Source organism: Lichenostomus cassidix, chromosome 4, assembly GCF_008360975.1.
Source record: "Lichenostomus cassidix isolate B80296 chromosome 4, HeHo_3.0, whole genome shotgun sequence".
NCBI lineage: Eukaryota > Metazoa > Chordata > Aves > Passeriformes > Meliphagidae > Lichenostomus > Lichenostomus cassidix.
In genome coordinates, this window is record NC_139484.1 from 36359173 (window position 1) to 36381278 (window position 22106).

General features: G+C 36.9%; 1 protein-coding gene across 5 annotated transcripts in view; it reads left to right on the plus strand.

The window, feature by feature from the left end:
* The first annotated feature begins 1850 nt into the window (after window positions 1–1850).
* Window positions 1851–22106, plus strand: part of WDR17 (WD repeat domain 17) — a 56394-nt gene continuing 36138 nt past the window's right edge. The window contains exons 1-6 of one of the 5 annotated variants that reach the window (XM_085058703.1): window positions 8826–8922; window positions 10223–10363; window positions 11149–11275; window positions 12409–12509; window positions 19651–19779; window positions 20775–20958. In XM_085058703.1, the coding sequence (XP_084914829.1) occupies window positions 12444–12509; window positions 19651–19779; window positions 20775–20958 (379 nt within the window). In that variant the 5' untranslated portion in view covers window positions 8826–8922; window positions 10223–10363; window positions 11149–11275; window positions 12409–12443. Of the gene's footprint in view, window positions 2005–8825; window positions 8923–10222; window positions 10364–11138; window positions 11276–12285; window positions 12510–19650; window positions 19780–20774; window positions 20959–22106 lie in introns of those variants that run through there. The other 4 variants (XM_085058704.1, XM_085058705.1, XM_085058700.1 and 1 more) reach the window with 4 other exon arrangements.

Sequence of the window (22106 nt, forward strand, 5' to 3'; positions counted from 1 at the left end):
GATCCAGCTCGCTCCGTTTACCTCTGACCCTCCCGGACCCCACGCACCCCACGCCGCCCCGCTGCTCCTCAATAAACCCTGGATCCCGAGAACACAGAGACTACATCTCCTCAATCGCCTTGTCTCCTACTTTTCTCGGTCTCGGAGGCAATCCGCTCCCGTGCCCGCGGCATCCCGGCAGCGCCCGGTCCGGACACGCATGGGAGGTTTCGCCGCGGCAGCAGCCTTCTTTCGTGAGGTTTCTGGGCTTGCCGCTTTTCCCAGAGTGAGAAACCTCATATATCTGCTAGAAGCTTTTCTTGAAGTAGAATACTTGTAAGGCCTTTTGTTCCATACTCTCTCTGCACTTTTGTACTGACTGTTGTTGGATATGGAATATAGATAGTGCTTGGGACTATGACCAGGTATGATTGCTATGCTCTTCAATATCATTTAGGTTAAAACATAGCATAGTCTTCTAGGGAAGGAAGCAAATTAAAGAAGTTTCTCTGGCAAGTGATGTGTGTTGTAAATTTTTTGCCCTGTAAATAATATACAAAGTGATTCCTTATCCACCTCTTCTCAGTTCCTTCTGCTAAAGAAGAATCTATTGGTAAGGTCAGGAATTACACAGTATGACAGATCTTTTCAAGCAACACATTGCTATCGTGCATAGAACAGCGTTAGAAAACATTTTTTTTCTTACTTGAGCATGCAGAGGTATCAGCTACAGTGACTTGTGTTAGCTTTAATGAAAGAAATAAAGAACTATATTTGGAACTGGAGTTTCACAGTCCACGGGCTACCTCTGCACTGTTTGCATTACATTGACACAAACACAGCAATGGCAATAAACTGAGTTGGACCAGGAAATTCTTCCGTCTGAAAAATAATTCAAAGAAAAACACTTCTCACTAAATAAGTAAGTTTCACATTGCAAGCCACCATCCAGCTGCACAAACAGCTGGAGGAGGGATAAAGTTGAAGAGGAAAAACAAGCGGATGTGGCCCAATAAATGGCTATGAATAATTAACCAATAAATGTAGCTGATAACCCCAGGTGGAGCGGGAGCTGGTGGAGTACGTTTTGCGACCCCTGTTTGATGGGATTAGAGCGTCAGCCTGCAGTTCCTTGCAGCCCCTCAGCGTGGAGCCACGGTTTCTGCGAACGAGGTGCGGCTACGGCTGAATGGCTCAACAGGCATGTCACCGTACAGCGCTTGGTATGACAACAGGGCTGTCCGGGGGCGGACCAGCACCCCCCGGAGATCCTCGGGGTGCGTAAAACCCGCTCTTCCCACCGGCGCTGCTTTCTGGTGCCCTCACAGTAATGGGGAATGCGGCTTGCGAGCTCTGAAACCACCCCTCCCCAGCCGCCGTCCCAGTCGGAACCCGCATGGAACAAGCAAGCCATCACAGCATCACTAAAGCTGGAAGAGACCTTCGAGGCCATCCAACCCAAGCGCCAGGCCGGCACTGCCGCTGTAACCCCTAAGGCACTGAGGCGCACGGCCCGGTGCCACACGCGGGTGTGTCCGGAGCAGCGGCACGGGCAGTGACCCACACGGGCGGTGACCCACACGGGCGGTGACCCACACGGCCCCGAGCCCCGCGCTCCGCTGCCGCCGGGACGGAGCCGCTCGCGCGCCGGGTGCGCGTGCGGCCGCCGCGTGCCTCGGTAACGCGCCAGGGAGCGCGGCGGGGGCGGGCGCGCGGGTTGCCTGGAGACGGCGCGGCTGTGCCCGGCGCCGCGCTGCCGGCCGACAGGTGAGAGAGGCACGGAGGGCTGGCGTTCGCCCCCGCGGAGCGGGCCCGACCGGGCAGGGCAAGGGGCGGGCGGGGCCGCGATTGTCGCCCCGTGGGGTGCGGCACGGCCCGGGAGGTTCCGCCCGCGGCGGGCGCAGGTTCCACGGGGCTCGGCCGGGCCGCGCCGCCCCGCGCCCACTTGCGCTCTGAGGACGGCGCGGCCCCAGGGAGCTCTCGGGGCTGCGGGCGGTGTCTGAAGCACCCAGGAGCCGTCTGACGGTATTGTCGGCTTTTTGCGCTGTTTTGGGGTCTGTGCTTACTGTACGTGTATTACTCTGCAGACGTGCTTATGCGGAAACGAACTTAAAGTCGAGTAAAGGCGGAGGCAGCAATCTCTGAAAGAAGCAAGCTGCTTGGCAAACGCTTACCCTCCGTAGGGAGGGAGAGCTTTGGGCTTGTTTATACTATAAATGCTTTTCCCAGCTGGGACGAGTGTGGGAGGGCGAAGCAAAATCAAGCTTAGAGAATTGAAAAAATCATTCAAGTACAAAAGCAAACTGCAGGCGAAGTAAGCAAAGCTTATGAAAGTGAATTTAAGACAGCAGACTCCGCAAATGAAGAAATAAGTTTGTGGAATTTCTCCTGTTCAATAAATTCCTCTGACATCTTAAGAGATGTTGCTGTACATAGACATTGTCATGCAACAATTTGAGAAACTGTTTTGGAAAGCTTGAAGATGGCAGGTATGAAATCAAAGTCTGAGCAAGATCTTTAATTACTTGTAATGCTGCAGTGAAGAACATAATCCTGGGTCTTAGAATCGATAAAGACCATACTGTTCTTAATAATGGGCTTAACCATGGCATGATATAGAACATAAATAATTGGAAATGTCCTTTTTGAGCCCTAAATCCTGTTGCTTCAAGAGTATCTTTCTGATTGCTGTGTGCTTTGTGTTTCAAAACCTTCACGGGCTAGGAAGTTCATTGTGTGTCTTTCTAATTCTAGAGGGGTTTTTTAGGAGTGTAGAGCCTTCTGGTTTTGTACCTTATTTAAAAATTTTACCATGACATTTTGCAGCTATCTGCTATTCATAAGAGAATTATGGGGGAAGAATTCTGATAATAAACACAAACGGTAAACAATCAGATGTTCTTCAAACTTTAGTATAGAGTTACTTTGCTTAAGTTATTCCTTGTAAGGCATATTTCCCATTGTTTTAAAATAAGTTCAAGATTCCAATCTTTGCACTTCTTAATTTTTTGTAGTCCTAAAATAGGGAAAATACACTTATGCTGTGACATTTCTTTCCTAATTACAGGCACGACTGTATACGTCACTGATACATGTTAAGGTTTATGTTAGAGAATAAGTGCCTTGCACAAGTAAGTCTCAATAACTTTGTGTTATTATTTATGTCTTACATATCAAAACTATTCAAAAGCTTCAGTTAAGACTGTGGTAATCTTTGATAAATTGTTGTAACCCATATAGAGACATGACAGTATAAAGAACTTGCAAAGGTAATATGGAGTATGCATGGAAGAATACAGATAATGCAAAAATTTTAAAATATGTGACCATTGTTCTACTTTCTGATTTTTTTGTTCACTTATTAATTATTCTCTGACAAGATATCTACAGTCTTCTTCCTCAGTTTCAACATTCTGTATAGTCTATTATAATAAATCTTGGACTCTTTGAGTATCTCTGGCTATTTAAAGGACCTATAACACAGCGATAAACCTGTCGTTTGTCGCCTGCTATGAGGAAAATTCCCACATAGCAAGAACAACCTAAGAAGGTCCTTGGTGAGTTTGACTAATGGTCCACTTAATTCAGTATTTTATTTGTAGCAGTGGTAATAGGAGATGATAACTTAGGGAACTTTTTCCTGCAGTCTGTGAGTTAAAAGTGATGTGGCCAGTGAGACTTACTTCACCAAATCCTGGTGGTGATGTGTAACAGACATAACTTGTTCTATAAAGCAAAAGATACACAGCACAAGAAGAGAAGTAAAGATCAATATAAGATTTGAGTTACAGAAACTGGCTACAAGATCCATGAATTCCCCTGTAGGGTATAGGGGATTCAGTGACATCATCACTCAGGCTAGCGATTATTTATGGTAATTTGTTCCCCACTTCCATCGTATAAGCACACCTTGGCTGAATCCATTGGGGCCATTTATTCCCTATCCTGTTCTAGTACAAGTTGGAGAATTTGGTTTCTCTGGTATGTGTGGAATTTATTTGGTTATCAGTAAAGGTCTGTAGAATTTTGGTGACTTTTATTTGTTGACAATATCATGTATTAGTTCTCGAGGCAGTCTTAAGTATAGGGACTTGCCTCTTCCAGTTCTTTCTTCATTGGTGTTTTAATTTATGCTGATGACCTTGATTGCACTATTGTGTCTGCTGAGTCTCCTTCCTTGTATTTGTTCATTTGGGCTACTTTGTTCAGTTTTATGTGGGCAGCTGGTATAAGCAAACGAGTTGATAAATAGTGATTTTTAAGATCTTCATCAGTGGTGAATCTTTCTGCTTGTTGTCCAGTATCTAATTTCTTATTTAATGATGGTAGAGGCTCTCAGAAGCAGTTGTTTCAGTGGAAAAGTATTGATGTAATTTTTTTTTTTTCTTTTGGGCTGTATATTACAGGTCTTATATTGGTGAGGTTAATACAGCTTTCCCCTACTTAATGAAGGTTTTTTTCTTAATACTTCTCCTGAATTTAAGTTTGCGTGAGGTTCAGGAACCTTTTCCTACCTTCTAGCCAATGTAACTAATTTGAACTCAGCTTCTTAGCATGTATGATATCTTGATTCAAATAACACTTCTATATCTCTGATAATTACCTCCTTGTTTCATTATTTTTTAAACCCCTCTATTTAAGGGTTTAAATACATCTTTCTTGAATGTGCTAACCAAAGGTAATATATGAATGACTAGTATAACAGTGTTAGGCCTGCTTCTGTGTTGACAATATCTTTCCTAACATGTAGTACATCTCTTCTTCTGCTATGTGCTGTTGGTGGCTCACACTTTTCCCATGGTTTGTTATATCTAGTGTTTTACTGATTTTGTAAGGGTTTTTCCCTCTTTCTCTCCTTTTGACTGATTCCATTCTGCTTGATGTACTATAGTTGTGTAGTACCTACTCAATTTCATGGTCTCTTGAAATCCACCCTCTCTATTTGCATCTTTGGGGGCGGGCAGGGGAAGAGGGGCAACACACAGAGTTTATCTCATCCCTTTGACATATATGTTTTAAGATCTAGTTTGTTTCTCTTCTGCGTAAAATTGTTGACATTTACTTGTACCATTACATAACATGCTCTGTAGCTTCTTTCTTTATGAGACATAAATGGCCTAGTTTATTGACAGTCTGAAACCTAATCTCCATGTTTTTAACCTTCTATATTCTCTTTTTCAATCTGGCTAAATAATCATTTGGAGGTTTTATGCTAGAGTTGATTATATTTAATTTTTTTTACCCCATATAGGTATATCAAGGTCTAAGAGAACTAATTGACACCACTATTTTCATCCTCTGAACTTTCAAGTTGTTACTTATTTTCTGAAAATACCCATGATGGAGGATTAGTAATGATGGAATGAAAGAGAATATGTCAGATCCCAAAGATCAATTTAATACATTGGTTTAGATTTCAAGAAAGAAAGATTAAGATTTCCCCTTTCAAGTGTGAGGTTACTGTTGAGAAGAGCTCTGTAATAATTTGTTGCTAACCTGCAGTGCATCTTTTATACCAAGCTGCTGGCTGGGAAGAGATGTGTAGTTTTATCCCATTCAGGTGTCCCAGAGAATCAAGGGCAATCTTCTACATGTAAATGAATTCCTTATTTTGTTGTTGTGGTTTGCTTTTTGAGGATTCATTTGCCTTTATGGTTATTTGGGCACGAGTGGCCCTGAAGTATCTGAACTAACGTGTTAAAATGTCTGCTCTATGAAAATTCCTAGGGCAGAAAATCTCGTGTTTTAGAATATTATATTTGAGACAAACTTTTCAAGAGTTGTTCTGTTTTGGTTTTTTTTTGACAAATCAACTCTTTTTGCCCACATCCAGCTTTAACTACTTGTTCAAATTTGGAAAATTAGTAAGTTGCTATACAGCTGGATGTCATCCCCATTTTGGTTGTTCAGCCTTTATAATCTCAACAAATTCATTAACAAATACATTTGATTTTAAATATTACCTTGAGTTTCACAGCTAGAAAGAATTAATTTTTTTCATTAAATTATTTTCCTACTTTCAGTTTACTTTCTTTGTGGTCTTTTTTTGGGCTACAGATGCTGACTTTTTTTTCTGCATAGGGAAGGTTTTGGGACATGAGGAAGTGTTTATGTTATTTCTGATATCTGCCATAGAAATGTACTTAATAGTACTTATTATTTAATTTATATTTATCTTAACATCCAGATCAGCAAACTAGAGTATAAAAAGTTGATGTAATTGAAATATTTACTTTAAAATGTGTCATTATAATTCCAAACAGGGACTTACACTATTATAAAATAAATTTATTATAATCTAATGTGTATCTGAATAATGTATTAGAATGGAATGACTTAGCTAGATGTAGATAAATTCTATGAGCATGGTACAAAAAGGTACATGCAACATGATCCAAAAAAATACATGCATGTGAATTGTTTGCTGACAGACCAAAAAATCATCAATTGGCAATGTGGGGTTAGCTACCTGCCAGGTTAAACCATAACTGGGGCTCTTTAGTGTTGACTACATTCAAATTTTATACAAGAAGTGATTATGAAACTGAGACAAGTATTTTGATGTAGACATAGTTTTATGGATAAGATTATATTTTTTCTCTGTAAATCTACTGTGTGGCTAGCACAGGTCTTTCCCGTGAGAACTTCATCTGTGTTTTATAAATAAAGATAAAGTTTGTATGTTATTAAAACAGTGTCTTGAGATTTGGACAGTTCAGGCCTGGCCAATCAGGCCTAGGGGGAGGTTTCTGACTGACCAATCTGGGTGACCTCTGAAAAGTCTATATAAGCTGAAATCAAAATAATAAAGCTCTCTTTTCTTGCCACACTGAGAACCTGGGTCCTTTTCTCTGCTAGCGGCTCAACAGCGACAATACTGTATGCCCTTTTTGTCTTTTTTTGACCTAGGACATAATTGGAGATATTTAACTTGGCCATTTCTTAAATGTTATATGTATTCTTCACAGAATTCGAACGGAGACATCTGCTAAGCCATAGTAAAAGTGGTACTCTCTCTCTCTCTCTCTCTCTATATATATATACATGTATATATAAACTCAAAATTTTATTCTGAAAATATGTTTATTTTCTTATAAAAATACTATAAGGCTTCACTGAATTAATTTTTAAAATGGAGTTATAGAACATCCTTAAGAAGATACATGATCAAGTCCAATCCACTGCTATTATTGGTAGCTAAAGCTTAATCTCCTCCATAAACTGATAAAGCTCAATCTTAAAAGTAGCTTGTGAGAAGGTTGTGTGAAAGTCTCAGCCCAGTGTAGATCTGGTGGTGATGATAGTGATGCACATCTGTTACTAACAGCTTATTCTAATCGCTGTGAGGTGGCCTGGCTGTCCTGTATATCATCTTGTCCTGATAAATCCGTACAGCTTGTTGGGGAAGAGCAAGTGAGGGAAAAAATATAAAAGGACACCTATTTAGAGCCCTGCTATGTTTGTGCCATTAGTAGCCTGGTAGGAGATGGGGAAGTCTAGGGCAATCTAATTCTTAAGTGACCGTGTATGACACAAGATCGCTTAGGCATAGGTTTGCTCGGTCATTACCATATCATTGGTTCTTGCACAGCTTTACTCTAAACACTGTATTTTAGCATTTATTATAGAATATTTGACATCATTCCATGCTTCATATTCTCAGTGTTAAGATTCTTAAAGTGCTATTTAATAAATAAAACCTGAGGATTTAATTGACTTCTTTACTGTAGATGCTGGTGTAATTAATTTGCATAATGGCATATAAATTTTGAAAGTGATAAATTTCTCTAGTTTGTAATTTAAAGAAATTTTTTAAGTATTTTGTTCTTGGGTTACTTTTTGTGCATTTTTGTTATGAAGACATTCCTATAATGAATTCTGTGTCTTCAAAATGCAAAGTCATATCGTGTTAATCTTTAATAATTCAGTAATTAAGGGAGATAATTTTTAGAGCTATGGTGGGACATATTATAAAGTTATGTCTACAAGGATTGGCAGGGAATTTTCTCATAGAATTGGGTACAGCAAAAATAAAAATTTCTGAGGTAAAAATTGAATTAACTGAAAATAATTCTTTAATTTGAAACGTACATAATGCTACTGATTTAGGGCAGGAATATATCAAAAATGACTTTTTATAGAAGTTATACATAAAAATGTCTATTTCTCTATATAATAATTAAGCAGAAACAGAAACAGTGGTTAAAGGTGTATTTGGAAAAAAAATAAGTGGATGATTGATTTTTCAGAGTATATCAACCTCAGATTGATAAGTAACAGCAAATTTGGTGGTAAAAGTGGAAGATCGAACTAGAGGTTTCTTACCTCTCATCCATTCTTGAAAATCTTTATTAATAACTGAAATATATTGCTGACTTCTGATATTGCCAGATAACACAGGACAGTAGCATCAGTTTGTTCATTCTGATGCAATATGGGACATTCTTTTCACATAAAATCTTTTATCCTGTGTTTTCTAGTTATATTTAGGTACAGTTTTTTTAGTGTGTACAGATTGAGGCCTTTATATTCTCCAGCATATCCTTTCAGATTCTTAAGGTCCTATCTTTTGTAGAGAGCAAGGTAGTAGCTTGCTCTCATAACAAACAGATATCTGCACTGGAATGTCCAGAAGATCAACTTTCATATGAAATACAAGGAGAAAAAAAAAACACTTTTTTTTTTTTTTAATGATTTTGATGGGGCGGAAGTAGGGGGTGGTTGGTTGTATTTGGTTTCTTGTAATTCTTGACCATTGTGGTGCTGAACTTTAATGACACATTGGGATGTTTGTGTCCTTGATCATCGTAATTTTCAACATCCCTTCCATTTTTTCCTTCTGACTGTTTTAGGTTTTTGGTATTTATACCTAGTCAATCTGAAATGAGCTAAAGTGGGAGTACCTAGTTCCAAACGGAGGATTGTGAAATGTTTGCAGCACAGGTTGCATCATAGAATCATAGTATATCTCAAGTTTTAAGGGGTCTGCAAGGATCATTGAGTCCAGCTTCTCTGCTCCTTGCTAAAACACATGACTAAGACATTGTCCAAATGCTCACTGAAATCTGAAAGGTTTGGTGACATGAAAGCTTCCAGGGTGAATCTGTCCCAGTGACTGACCACTTTCTCAGTGAAAAATGTTTTTATAAATGCCTAAGTTGAACATCCCCTGATGCAGCTTTATGCCATTTTCTTGTGACAACTCAAGAATTAAACAATTGTTTCTGCACCAAATGAATGGCATGTTTTGTCTTTTTTTTATTCCTTCTAAAACATAGTAAACAAATTTATTTGGCAGTATATTATAAGACTGTATATGCTTTGAAGATTACTCTTTTGTTCTATCGTAGTACATTTTGTTGTCCTTAAATTGAGAGCAAAGAACACTTAACTGGAGATACCAACTGGACTTTAGGTTAGGAGCATACTAAGTTATTTATAAAACATATAGTAGTATTAACATTAATTACAACAATTTAAAGGATGGAATGCTTTGATATTTTTAATATTTTTGTTATAATATTTAGTGCACATAGCTTTTTTATTCATCCTACACATACATTTTATTATACCTGTATGTCATGGTTTAACCCCAGGCAGCAGCCAAGCCCCATGCAACCACTCTCGCACTCCCCCACCAGCAGGACTGGGGAGAGGATCTGCAGAGTAAAAGCCAGAAGACTCACAGCTTAACAGGGAAATCAAAAGCCATGCGCACAAGCAAAGCTAAACAAGGAATTCTTTCACTACTTCCCATGGGCAGGCATGTGTTCAGCCATCTCCAGGAGAGCAGGGTCCCATCAGTGGTTACTTGGGAAAATACACACCATCACCCTGAATGTCCTCCCCCCTCTCCTTCTTCCCCCTGCTTTATGCACTGAGCATGATGTAGTATGGTCTGGAATATCCCTTTGGTCAGTTGGGGTCAGCTATCCTGGCTGAATCTCCTCCCAGCTTCCCATGCAACTCCAGAAAAGGCCTTGGCTCTGTGTAATCTATATTATAATTTCTATGTTGATAAATCTTGTGTTCAGCACAAATCCGAAACACAGCCCCATACCAGCCACTGGGAAGAAAATTAACTCTAGCATAGCCAAAACCAGCACATTATATTATAATAGTTTTCCCAGCACTTGGAGAGGAATGATGAAACAGGCAAAAAATATAATGGACTCATGGTGCATTTGCAGTCTTTCTTGTCTTTATTTTTCATGTATAACACAAAACTTTTCTTTTTAAGCAGTCTAAGTTCCCATCTGCTCTCCTGAGAAGATTTTATTTGCCTCTGTACTTTTGAGCTGAAGATATTACCAGTTTATTGAAAGGATAATACAGTATCCATATCCATTTAGCCCATGCTTCCCTGATGATACTGAAACTAAATGTGAATCACAGTGTTTGTCTGTCTTGAGAGACTCATTGTTCTGACGTTGTATTCTGAGGTTGGTACTGAGACTAGAAAACTCACTTCACATAGAAGGTGGAACAGCTGCAGGCATAAAAGAGAAACAAGTTTGTTATTATTGAACTACTTGCAATTCTTTGATCAAGGTTCTCAGTGATACTATGTGCCCTTATAAAAAAGACAGAACATCCTGAAAGCAGACTTTCCTTAATGGGCAAGTATTAATTTACTTGAAACCATGATTTTCATGTGTAACCAGTGGTAATAATGTGGACATGTTTTGTTTAACAATTAGTAAAGTTTTTGTTCATAGAAATGGTACCTCAGTAACATTTTTATTGTTTACTCATAGACCATGCTTATGGTTGGGTATTTCTTCAACACTATGATTAAAGGTGACTGAATTAGTCCTATGTTTCTCATACAGTTTATGAGACCATGCAGTTCTGTGCACTTTACATAGCTAATGTTTGAGCTGAAATCTCAAAGGGCAAGTTATTTCAAAAAATTTCAACAATACTATAGGAAGTTGTTCTGTATATTCTTGTGTCTGTATCCTCCATACATGAAGGACTGTATAACTACAAAAAATCTGATAATCTTGGAATGCTGCTTCGTATTATAGGGTGTCTTGATTTAAATATTTAAGGAGTTTCGTATGTGGTATTTATTTTTGGTTTGTTTTTCTTCCCCTTGGATGTCAGAATTTCTGAGTAAGAGGTTGGAAACTGAACGTGTTGCTGGTTTTCTTTATTCCCCTGTAGAATGTAGCTTGCCCATACAGTACCCTTAATGGGAGCTACATGTTCTGGGATAGGACAGGTAATGACATAGAATTGCTCTGTGGAAATGATGAGTAATGTTGACCAGTTGGTAACCAGTTAGTACCAGGTTAGTAACTGGTACTTCAGCTGTTCTTTTCCTACTTTGCTTTATTTCTTGATTAAACAATGGACTTTACTGTTTAGTTTTTGCATTTCCTATATTACAAACTGTGGGTGACAGCTTGTTAAGTCAGTATAGAAAGGCAGCGATTGTCTGGGTTCTAGATTTCTTAAGAAACTGGGGTTTTTTAGCTCTCCACAATCTCTCTTGAAGATTTGCTAGTTGCTGTAACCGTGCAGTCAGGAGGATTTGAATGATAATGTCTCCTAAACAGCACAGCTGATGAAGTATGTTGCCGCAGTACTGAAATGTGGTAGTACAGCTTTTATTCCTCTTTTTACCTTTTGTTTTCATTGGTGTAACACACTGTGAAATCTAATGTGAAACTTGGAAGCATACCAGACAAGGATACTACCTGCAGAAGGAATAAATGCTGTTTATTCTGATACTCTTCTGAGGAAGAGAAAAGAAGCAGATCCATTCTGATGAAATAGTTAAATTAGGCTTTTTACATTTTTCAGCCTGCGCTGGTTGCTGCAGCTCAGCCCTTCAGGCTCTGCTGGCTGTGAACAACGGAGTTGCAGATTTTTTTTCCCTTACTCCCCTCTTTAAAAAGATGTTAAACTGGTGTTAGGCATTTGTGATAATTTTGGCCCCTCCTACTGTGCCAGTAGAAACCCCTCCCTACACAACCAAAACAAATCATTCCCTATGATTCTGAGGATATTCTGCATTTCAATACAAGCTTTTGTGCACTGAACTACATTTTGTACAGACAGTACGTTGGAAAAAAAAGGAAAGTAATATTTTTAGGAGACAGATGAATGACTCAAACAGCACCTCATTTTCGGAGCTCAGAAGCATAGCAAAATCAATTTTGAAGCACTAGACTGCTTTAATTTTAAGTACTGGAAAATATAATCTATTAATTGTTTTAGTATTGATTCTGTTTTCTATAAGAAAATCTAATAGGTAGAACATTTAAATTGCTGCTAAAAGTATTTCACATTATATATTTATTAATTTTAAAGCTTAAAAATCTCAAATCATACCACAGACTTCAGATCTGACCTTTGATTAGCTTGTTGTAATGTTGAGTAAATTTTAGCACAGGACTCATTGTACTTGTATGTGTCCAGGTTCTGTATTTTTTATTTCAACTGTGCCTTCTGTCATGGCTTGGATGACTTATATTTCCCACTGGTTTGAAGAAGATGCTTGGTATGAAGAACAACAAAGAGTAAGAATATCTTAAATTAGTATTTTTCTCTTTTACTAATTTTATATTTTTCTTCCCTAAGATACTGTTTATTATATTGGTAGTATCAAAAGTAATATTTCTATAGTGGTACTAGGAAGGGATTTTTAGCAGTTTTAATGAGGTCTTGAATCTTAAAATAAAGCACATCCAAAAGGAGTTTTTTGAAAATTAATGTTGCTGGCTGAATAAAAGGTACTGGAAGTGTGATGGCCATCTACTTGCATTTTTTGAGTGGCATATTTTAACAAGTATTAATTCTTTAATATGTAATGAGATGGAAAGCAAACGCTTCATTTTATTTTATTAGGAGAAATTAATATATCATGCATGGAGTAAAATAAAATTGTTATATGTAGTACTAGAGTAAAACAAAAATATTTGGAAGATTTTAAATTCACCTAGGGTAACTTCCAAGTTGTACCTGGGATAGCTTTTAGGTTTTTATTAATATTTTTCTGAGGAGGAAGAGTTGTTACTATAGCAACATTTGCAGGATATCTTGGATTTTTTTTCAGCTTTCATTAGCTGCATGCCATGGACAAGCTTGGTCTACAGCTGCTTTCATAGATTTATGGTGGGAAAGAAATATAAGTCACATTTCTTTCACTGTGTTAAGCTCTTTTATGGTACTTTATATTTCTGTTATTTCTTTTTCTTGTTTTCATCGTACATGGATCAGCTAATGGATTAGAATGCATGGGGGATGATACTGAAAGCAGCTGCTCTCATTGTATTCTTGTGTATTACTTGATAATGCCAGTTATATGCTCATAAGTATAAAAAACTGGCAGGTATTAATACTTCTCATTTTACATGTCACTCAGGATAGGGATGTTTCAGATGTGGAATTACATTTCAATAGCTGTCATCAGGGATTCAGATGTGAGATGTGTTGAGAGGTAACTTTATCTGAAATAAGAACTGTTTTGGCAATTTGCCAGCAGAAAAGCAATCTTCTGATAATTCTTGTAGCTGTGGATTGGAAGATGAGAACAAAATCTTATGCAGACTCTCAGACGCTTCATACAGTAATCAGACATGGTTGTGTGTATATATACATATATGTGTGTGTGTGTGTATTGCACACATTATCTGCAATGATTAAACAATACTCTATAGATGATGGCTTTGTTAGCACTGATAAATATGTTTCATATTGATTAGGTGTGTAGTCCAACGTTGCAGGTGATGTATTGTTAGAAATGTCAGCATTTCTCCATGCTTTGTTTCAAACCTAGTATGGCTCTTTAGATTATCTTCTTAAAGTTGCACAATAAAGGGTATTTTAGTTAAATGTACAAGTAGTGTAGTCATGACAGTCGAAAGCACTACTTTTTAAGACTTAATATGTTATGATTTTTTAAATGTTATTACCTTAGATTTTCTAGTCGGGGTATCTATCTTGGATTAATATATTTGGGGTTTGGTTGGACTGTTTATTTCTGTAAAATAGCCTCAGGCTGTGATTTCAAGTTTCAAACTTCAGTGAAAGGTCCACAACTTCTTCCCTTGTGAAGCCAGACATCCTGTGGTTAAATCAGTTCTGGTAGTGATTTGGGTCCACGTTTATTGGGGAGGTTTAAAATGGCTGTGAACACTAGTACCATACTTGTTCATTTCAAAGGATGTTATAAATCAGAGTATTATTTTCCTAGTCAGTGTCTGGATAGCTGAATGCACATATTTTGAACATTTGTTAGGTTGTCATAGGTTAGGAAATGTCATGTGCAAATTCTGGTTACAAGAATCTAGCCAAAGCTTTGGATGTTTTTGAAGAATCTTGTTGAAATTCAAAGCCTTGTCCAAAGCACACTCTTCCTGCCTATGGTAAGTCTTATGACTATCTGGGAGCTATATGTGGCCTGTGTACCATGAATTGTATGCAGAATTAGAAAAAACTTTTCCAATTTTTGCATAAAAACTATCTATACTGCTTTGTGGTAAACTAGCAACCAGCCCGGCACTTAAACAAGCAGTAGACTACCTTGGTAGAATTCTCCTGGGAAATATGAAGGGCTTCACTTGTGTAGAGAAGTGCATGTGTAAACCTACATAATTATTCTGCATTGTTCAACACTGTGATTGTCGCTACTAATATAGTCAGACTTTGTTCATCTTTTGCCCAGAACCAGTTGCTTGAAGTAGTATGTGTTGTCTCAGACTATTCAAAGACCTGCATTAGTAACTGCAGTTTAATAAACTACGTCAAGACTGAAAATTTATTAGCATTTTGCCGTACTCCGAAGTAGGAAGAACTTTTGTTTGTTTTGTCAAAGTTTTCATAGTGTAAGTTGTCTATTGGCTTTTAAGCTGCATATATACCAGAGTATTACCAATCGTCCTTTATATCATGGGTCTGGACAAATTAATGAGAATTTAATTTCTTAATATGCTTATAATGTGCTTGGTGTTTCCCAGCCCCATTGGAAGAATGCCAGTGCAAAGTATGTTTGTGTTATTACATGAGTTTCAGTTCAATTGAGGCAGATATTGCCAAGCAGAAGTAATTTTCTGCTCTGTCTTGCAGACATGCCATGATTTCTTTGTAGGTGTGAAAACTTTCATGCTTTTATCAAGATAGAATGGTTGTCCATTGTCAGGTGCTTCTAACTGTTCCCATTGGACAGTGTAATGAATTTGAAACTCTGTGGTTCACAGGTGACATTTTCATCTCCAGTGGATTTCCCCTCAAAGATGGGCAAATATACCCAATGTCTTTAAGGAGATACAATGTGATATAATGTCTTTGTATCACTAAAGATCTTTTTAATTATTACATTGTCATTTATGTGCTGACAAAAATATTTGTACCTGGGGACAATAGTCTGGATGAGATATAATAGTTTTATATGTCAAACAGAAGTGACAGCAAGCTTTCCACATAAGAAAAGATACAAACCTGATGGGAAAATAATGATGATAGAGTGAACAGAAGCAGAGGACACTAGCACTTTAATGCTTATAGCTGTTAAGAAAGTGCATTTTGCATACATAGATGCATATTGATTAACATAAGGCTACTGTATACCAACTTTTGTATGCATGCCATATTGCATATGGACTCATTTGGACAGGTCATATACACAGTCAGAGCATATGTGAGCATCTGTTGGTTGTGCTTGATGATTATTCATTTAGGGATACTTAAAACATGCAAGCACACACATTGATAATGAAAGTGTTAAGTGATGGGTTTAAAGAGCTATTATTATTCTACAAATGTCATTGTAGTGCAGCTGGGAAATAACAACGAGCAGTGAAATACACTGAGTAGCTGAAGCAGAGAAAAAGGAGTTAGATTAAAACTAAAATGGTGCCTGTTAAAGAGCTGCAGTTGCCAGGCTACTGACACTGCAGTTTTGTGTGTGGTGTGACACAACACTCACTCAGTCTTTTCTCCTGCATCCTGTAGTAACTGCATTATTTTGTGAACATCAAGGTTTAGTTCCTCCATCTGTCAAGTAAAGTGATTTTATTCTACAATCACAATATTTTCCATTTTTGGGACAAATGAACATGGAAATTCTAAAGTCCTTTGCAAAAAATGATACCTATGCTAAGGTAGGGATTATTAGGCATTTATCTTTAAATTATTGATATAAATTAATGGTATGTATCTAGTCAATTCAGTTATTATTTTTAAATAATATGTATGATTTACTAAATTTCAGATTAATGTGGTTGGTTGTTGGGATTTTTTTCTATATTTAGCAACAAGGAAGGACCTAGAATGTTGCTGCTTCTGCCAATTGAAAAGAAAGGGTTTTGTTGTCCTCCCTCTTTCCTTCATCTCCTTGGAAACTGTGGGCCCACACTGCTAGCTTTCCCAATGTGGTGTATGTTTTCTACGTGCACAGGGTTTTTTTCATTCTATACTTAGCAGTCCAGTATAATTACTTGTACATCTCTTATTTCAAAATAAAATGCTTTTTTACAAAGTATAAAAAAATGTCCAATGTATAAAAATGCTCCATATGTGAAATCATGGATATTTTCAGTTGTGCTGTGTTTCTGTGTTTTTGTCATTTTACTCAGTCTGTTCTGATGAATACTTCTTTCTCTTTTATACTCTGTTTACTCTGCTAAGTATGCTTAACAGAAATTTATAATGTTTGAAAAGATCTGCAGGAAACCGCTTTAGTGCATGATAGCTACGAGAGAGCAAGTCAGTATGCTGTGCAACTGTCATTTCTTTTAGATACTATCATACTGAATTTCAAAGCAAATGCTTCCTCTTGTAAAATGGTACATCATTTCAAAGAGCAGGAAATAATAGCAAGCTTAAAACAATAAATATTAGTATATAATACGCAAATTCTTTTCTGTAATAAAGCTCAGGATATTTTACATATGTAACTTTTTTACATATACTTAGGGAAGATCAAGTCAAAGTTTAAGAATACTCATTAGCATGAATTCTTAACTCAGTGAAATAGCAATATATTACAGGACAGCATTTTTCATCTACAATTCAAATAGTTCATCTATTAACAGGATTTTTTAAAATATAGATTACTGCAGAATCCTACAAGACAGATCTGTTGTTACTCTGAAAGACAAATCTGTGGACTTCTGTTTTAGCATTTATAAGAGATCTTAGCTTTACGATTAATTTTATCTGTATTCAAACTGCAAATTAAATGAGACTTAATTTATATTTTCTTAGAAATTAAAACTTCATCAAATCAGGAATGGTTGGCTCTCATAGGAGAAGGTAGGAAAGAGTATCTGTACAAAATTGGACAAATCTTTTATCATTATGAAGTAAATTCGTTTGCACTGTTAGGTTCTAAATAGTTGTTGACTTTTTATCAATCTAGCATTGATGGTTCTCAGGTAAACCTGCAAACTAAACCTATGATAATCTAGAGTTTTACATCTAATTCTCTTCTACTTCACCATGGCTTTTTTAACATTCGTTATCAGTTTGCTGACACACCTAAAGTTTTAACCATGGTTTTCCCTGGAATCAAGAACAGAATCCAAAATTTCTGCTTCCAGGTATTCTGTACTTTCATAAAATAGTCATGTAATGGGCTGGAGGACTTTAATTTCAGAAAAATTGGTTGCTCATGGTGCCAGTTATTTTTTCATAGGAACCAGAAAAGGTCCGTGTTCTGAATGCCCTAATCATTTTTCTGGAAATGTGATTTATACTCTAATTGGACAGAAGGGACCTCTGCAATTTGTAATTTTACTGAACAGTAAAAGAACACTAAATGACAAAATTAGGAATTTGGAGGCTATTTTTGCCACTTGATGATGTTGATTCTTTAAATAATTAGATAAGTTTCTCTCTATTTGACTCATATCATTTAGAATATGAGATGGATTGCAAAGGCGCTGCAAGATAATGCAGTTTATAGAAATGTTCTCTCTGTAATCTCTAATTTGCAGCAGAAGTCAGAAGAATTAATATTATTGACAGACAGAAAGGAAGTCTAATAGCCAAAGCACTAGTCTGCAACAAAGCTGTATCTTGTAACTTGTTTTTCTGTATATTTTTGTTCTGCTGTTGCAGTATCTTTTACCAAAATTTTCAAAGGCTAAATGTGAGCATTTAATTTCCTTCAGTCATTCAGTACTCACTCAGAACGTTTAAGCATTTTAACTAGATTCAGTGATATCTTTGAGACGGTCAGTTGCAGACATTCAACTGATCCTCATCTTCTGCTAAAAAAGCACCCAAAATAAGTTCCTCTCAATTTTTTTCTCTTTCTTTCACACTTTCCAAAGTGAGAGAAGCATGTCATGGAGTTTGCTACCTATATTTATCCATTACTGTTTACCTGCCAAGCAGATACACCCAGCAGATGAGAAAAAATAAAACGAAAATTAATAATTCCACTTTATTTTTGTACTTTGTCAATATGCATTAAAATGAAATTTTGATAACATTTAGGTATTAAGCTTTTAGTCAATAGTAACCAGTATGTTTCTTTGGGTGCTGTAGATCGCTATTACAACACCTGTATAAAGTTTGTTCTGTATCTGCCTTAATACTAATATTGTCTAGAAAAAATACATCCCCCTCTATACATTTGATATCAAGTCGGTCAAGAGTGATCTACAGCAACATGTCTGTGCTAAAGTGTTACACAGCAATGCATTGCATAACCTACCCTTGTACTTCAACAGTTGCTCTTTCAAAATACTTGATTGCATTTGAAGTTCCATGTCTTGTTAATTCCCTTTCCTTTGTGGAGCTTCAAGTGGTATCTAACACTTGCTAAATGTAACATAGCTCTCCTTGTCTTTCAGGATTATAGTCTGAACTCTTTAACCTAAAGATGCTTTACTGCCTAATGTCCCTCAGTCTAATAATCTAGCCACAGCATAACTGTGACCCTGAGACATTGTGTTACTAAGTAAGATGTTGACATTATCCTGAATCAAAGGTGGTTTAGGTAAATAATTGGTCTGGCCCAGAAAAAGCACTTCTTGCATTTTTATGGTGAAGTCAGTTGTCTCTCTCTGAGCACAGCTGGTACTGTGAGACTTGTTTTGGGCATAGAAGGCATAGTTTGCTATACAGTAATGTTGCACTGTTGCTTCGATTTTTCACAGCTCACTTCAACTTTTTTTGGTAAACAGTAATTATTAAGAAAGTTTAGAAAGCTTCTCCAGAGTAGATGATGATAATATGATAAGTAGTTGTTCTATGCAAGTGGTTTGAAGACCTTTTTACACATGTTGATTTTACTTAAAATTACTAGGATATGGTTTATTTTGTCTGGCTGTCAGTGGGAGATGAATGGGAGAGCAGAGAGGGCATTAAACTCTAATAGAGGAAGTATTGAACCAGACCGCAGAAGAAAATGAACATGATGAATGGTTTCAGCTAGTACAAATCAAGAACTATTCAAGTTTTCATGGGTTGCCTCCTCCCCCACCCCAATTTATTTTCTTTCAAATAGATTCTTGTGAATGGTACTAGGCACCCTTTTTTGTGTGGCACTGAAGCATCTGAACATCTGCTTGGCTTTATTTCTGATACATTCATTTGTACCTCAGGCAGTTATATTTTTTAAGTGGACGTATAAATTATGGGAACAAAAATGTATTATTCTATTCTTTAATATTCTGTCATCTTGTGGTCTAATGAATTTCTGTTTTACAGGCAAAAATGTCACGTGTTAAACAAGTGGGACTTTTAGCTGCTGGATGTCAGCCATGGAACAAGGATATATGTGCTGCTAGTGGGGACAGATTTGCCTACTGTGCTACCCTTGCTATTTATATTTATCAGGTAAGATTTTTCTTGTTTGTCAGACTAGTTAAATTTTTACATTGTTGTTGATCTCACTTTGAACTCTTTCAGTAAATGTTTCTGCAATGCTTTTGGAAGTGTGGTTGCTGCTGAGAAGATGTGTATGTAAAGCTCAATATTGCATTCTAGATACCCCTGAAGTTGTATGTGTGAAGAATTATTTTTAGAAGACATGCTCACAGTGCAGTGAATATTTGAGATTAATGACGTTCCGTGATAGAAGACTGGGTTCTGAGGGAGAAATGAAGCAATTTCACAATTTCATTTGAGGCTGTAGTGTAAAATAGTCTTTTTCACAGAAGATTCAACTGCTTTAAAGTTGTGGATTCAGTGGCCCACCTGTATTTGATTTGGAGCCTGAACTTCTCAGCATTGTGGTCTTCTGAAGGGTGCAGTTGCTGTACATCAACACCTAACTGAAAAATAGAAATGCTGTGACATGGAATTTTCAGACTGAGAAATGTGTAAGGAAATGAAGGATGCACTTATTTTAATGTTAAAGAGTTATACTGGTAGCAGGATTAAAAAAAACAAAATTTACTGTGTCATGTTTGGGCATGCTTTTTTTTATTTTTTAATTGTACTAGGTAATTTAAGAAATGAGAAGGATTTAAAACTCATTTTTATATTCTATCCTGTTTAACCCCTTGGAGATTACTAAGTTACTGTTACCATGCCTATAAAAAAAGCATTTTAGGACTGTTTGAGTACAGTTACTAATGAAATATAATAATTTATAAGTGACAAGAGGATCGATGTATTACTTGTTTTTGAATAGCGGGATATTGGACAACATTTCTGTCCAAGTCAGATATATGAGAATTGAATTTATTGAGATGGCAGGTATTGACAATTGTTAAATGCACTATAAATTCGTCTGTGTGTCTAATACTATTGTACGAGCTATCCTCCGACCCAAAGGAACTTAAGTTTACAAAAAATGTTTTCTAAAATTAATTCTACTATTTTTTTAGCTGGATCACCGATACAATGAATTCAAGCTCCATGCGATTATGTCTGAGCATAAGAAGACAATCACAGCCATATCTTGGTGTCCCCACAACCCTGACGTGTTTGCAAGTGCCAGTGCAGATAGTTTAGTGATCATTTGGAATGTGAGTGAACAGAAAGTTGTGGCCAAGTTGGACAATACAAAAGGTATTGTAGACATGGGGATCTATTTGATCCATACAGCTTAATCCATGGATATGAGAAATATTTGATGTAGTGTGAACTCTATAGTTGGTAGGCCGTATTTTTAACAATTGCCTAACAATATTCTTGTCAGATTTGTTGCAGTTCATTCTAGAAAATAATGATAGTGTGTTTGAGTAAATTGCTGTGAACCATCTTGTAATTGGTAAAGAAACACATTATTCTTTTTCTGCAATGCAGTTGACCAATTCAAGAATTAACTTTGCTAGTGATTTCTTGTTGAGCAGGGGGAAAAAAAGCAAAACCAACATTGTTTTATCACTGTATAACAGATAAATAATTAAATTTTAAGTAATAAATTTCATGAGAACTTTAGCTAATGGAAAGCAAATAAAAGGTAGCCTTAACAGATTCAAGTATAAATCTTCAGTGAATTTGACAAACAGCTTTTGTTTATATACCCTAATGCTTGTCTACCTGAATCTTCTCTCAGGCCTTGAAACTGCTGGAGATTGTATTACAGGTCTAGGGGGTAAAGCATTTGTGTTGTATTTCCCTGCCCCATTCAGATTTATTCCATGTAGTCAAAACCAGTACCTGTATTTCTGTTCTTACAGTCAGTTTTGTCTGGTGTCCTTGACTCCTACATTTTCATTCTTGGAAGGTGAGTGCAATGACAAGAGTGAGTGCAAGAACAGTCAGAATCTAAGGATCTAATAAGCTATTTTGGGACTCCCTGCCCTGTTCTCTCCAGAGCATTTAGAGATACCTCTGGAAATCTCGTACATCTTGCATATCATGAAAAAGGAAACTCCACACTGATTTAATTAATGAAAATTGCATCAGTTTATGCATGAATATAAATCCTGGTACTTACTTTTTAATACATTGCTAGTTTAAAAATCTACTTCAGCCAATGACTACACATGAAGAAGTGTTGTTATTACTACTTTAATATTTTTTAAAACTAATGTAAGATGTTTAACCTTCTATTGGTTTCTCTTTCAGTCTCTTTTACAGTGCCATATAAAAGTGTCTAAGTACAGTTTTAAGTTTTCAGCTTGAGGAATTTATCTTACTGTCATTTATTCCTTCAGGCACACATTATTAAGTTATGAGGATGATGAAGGTTGGAGACATTGAGATCAAAA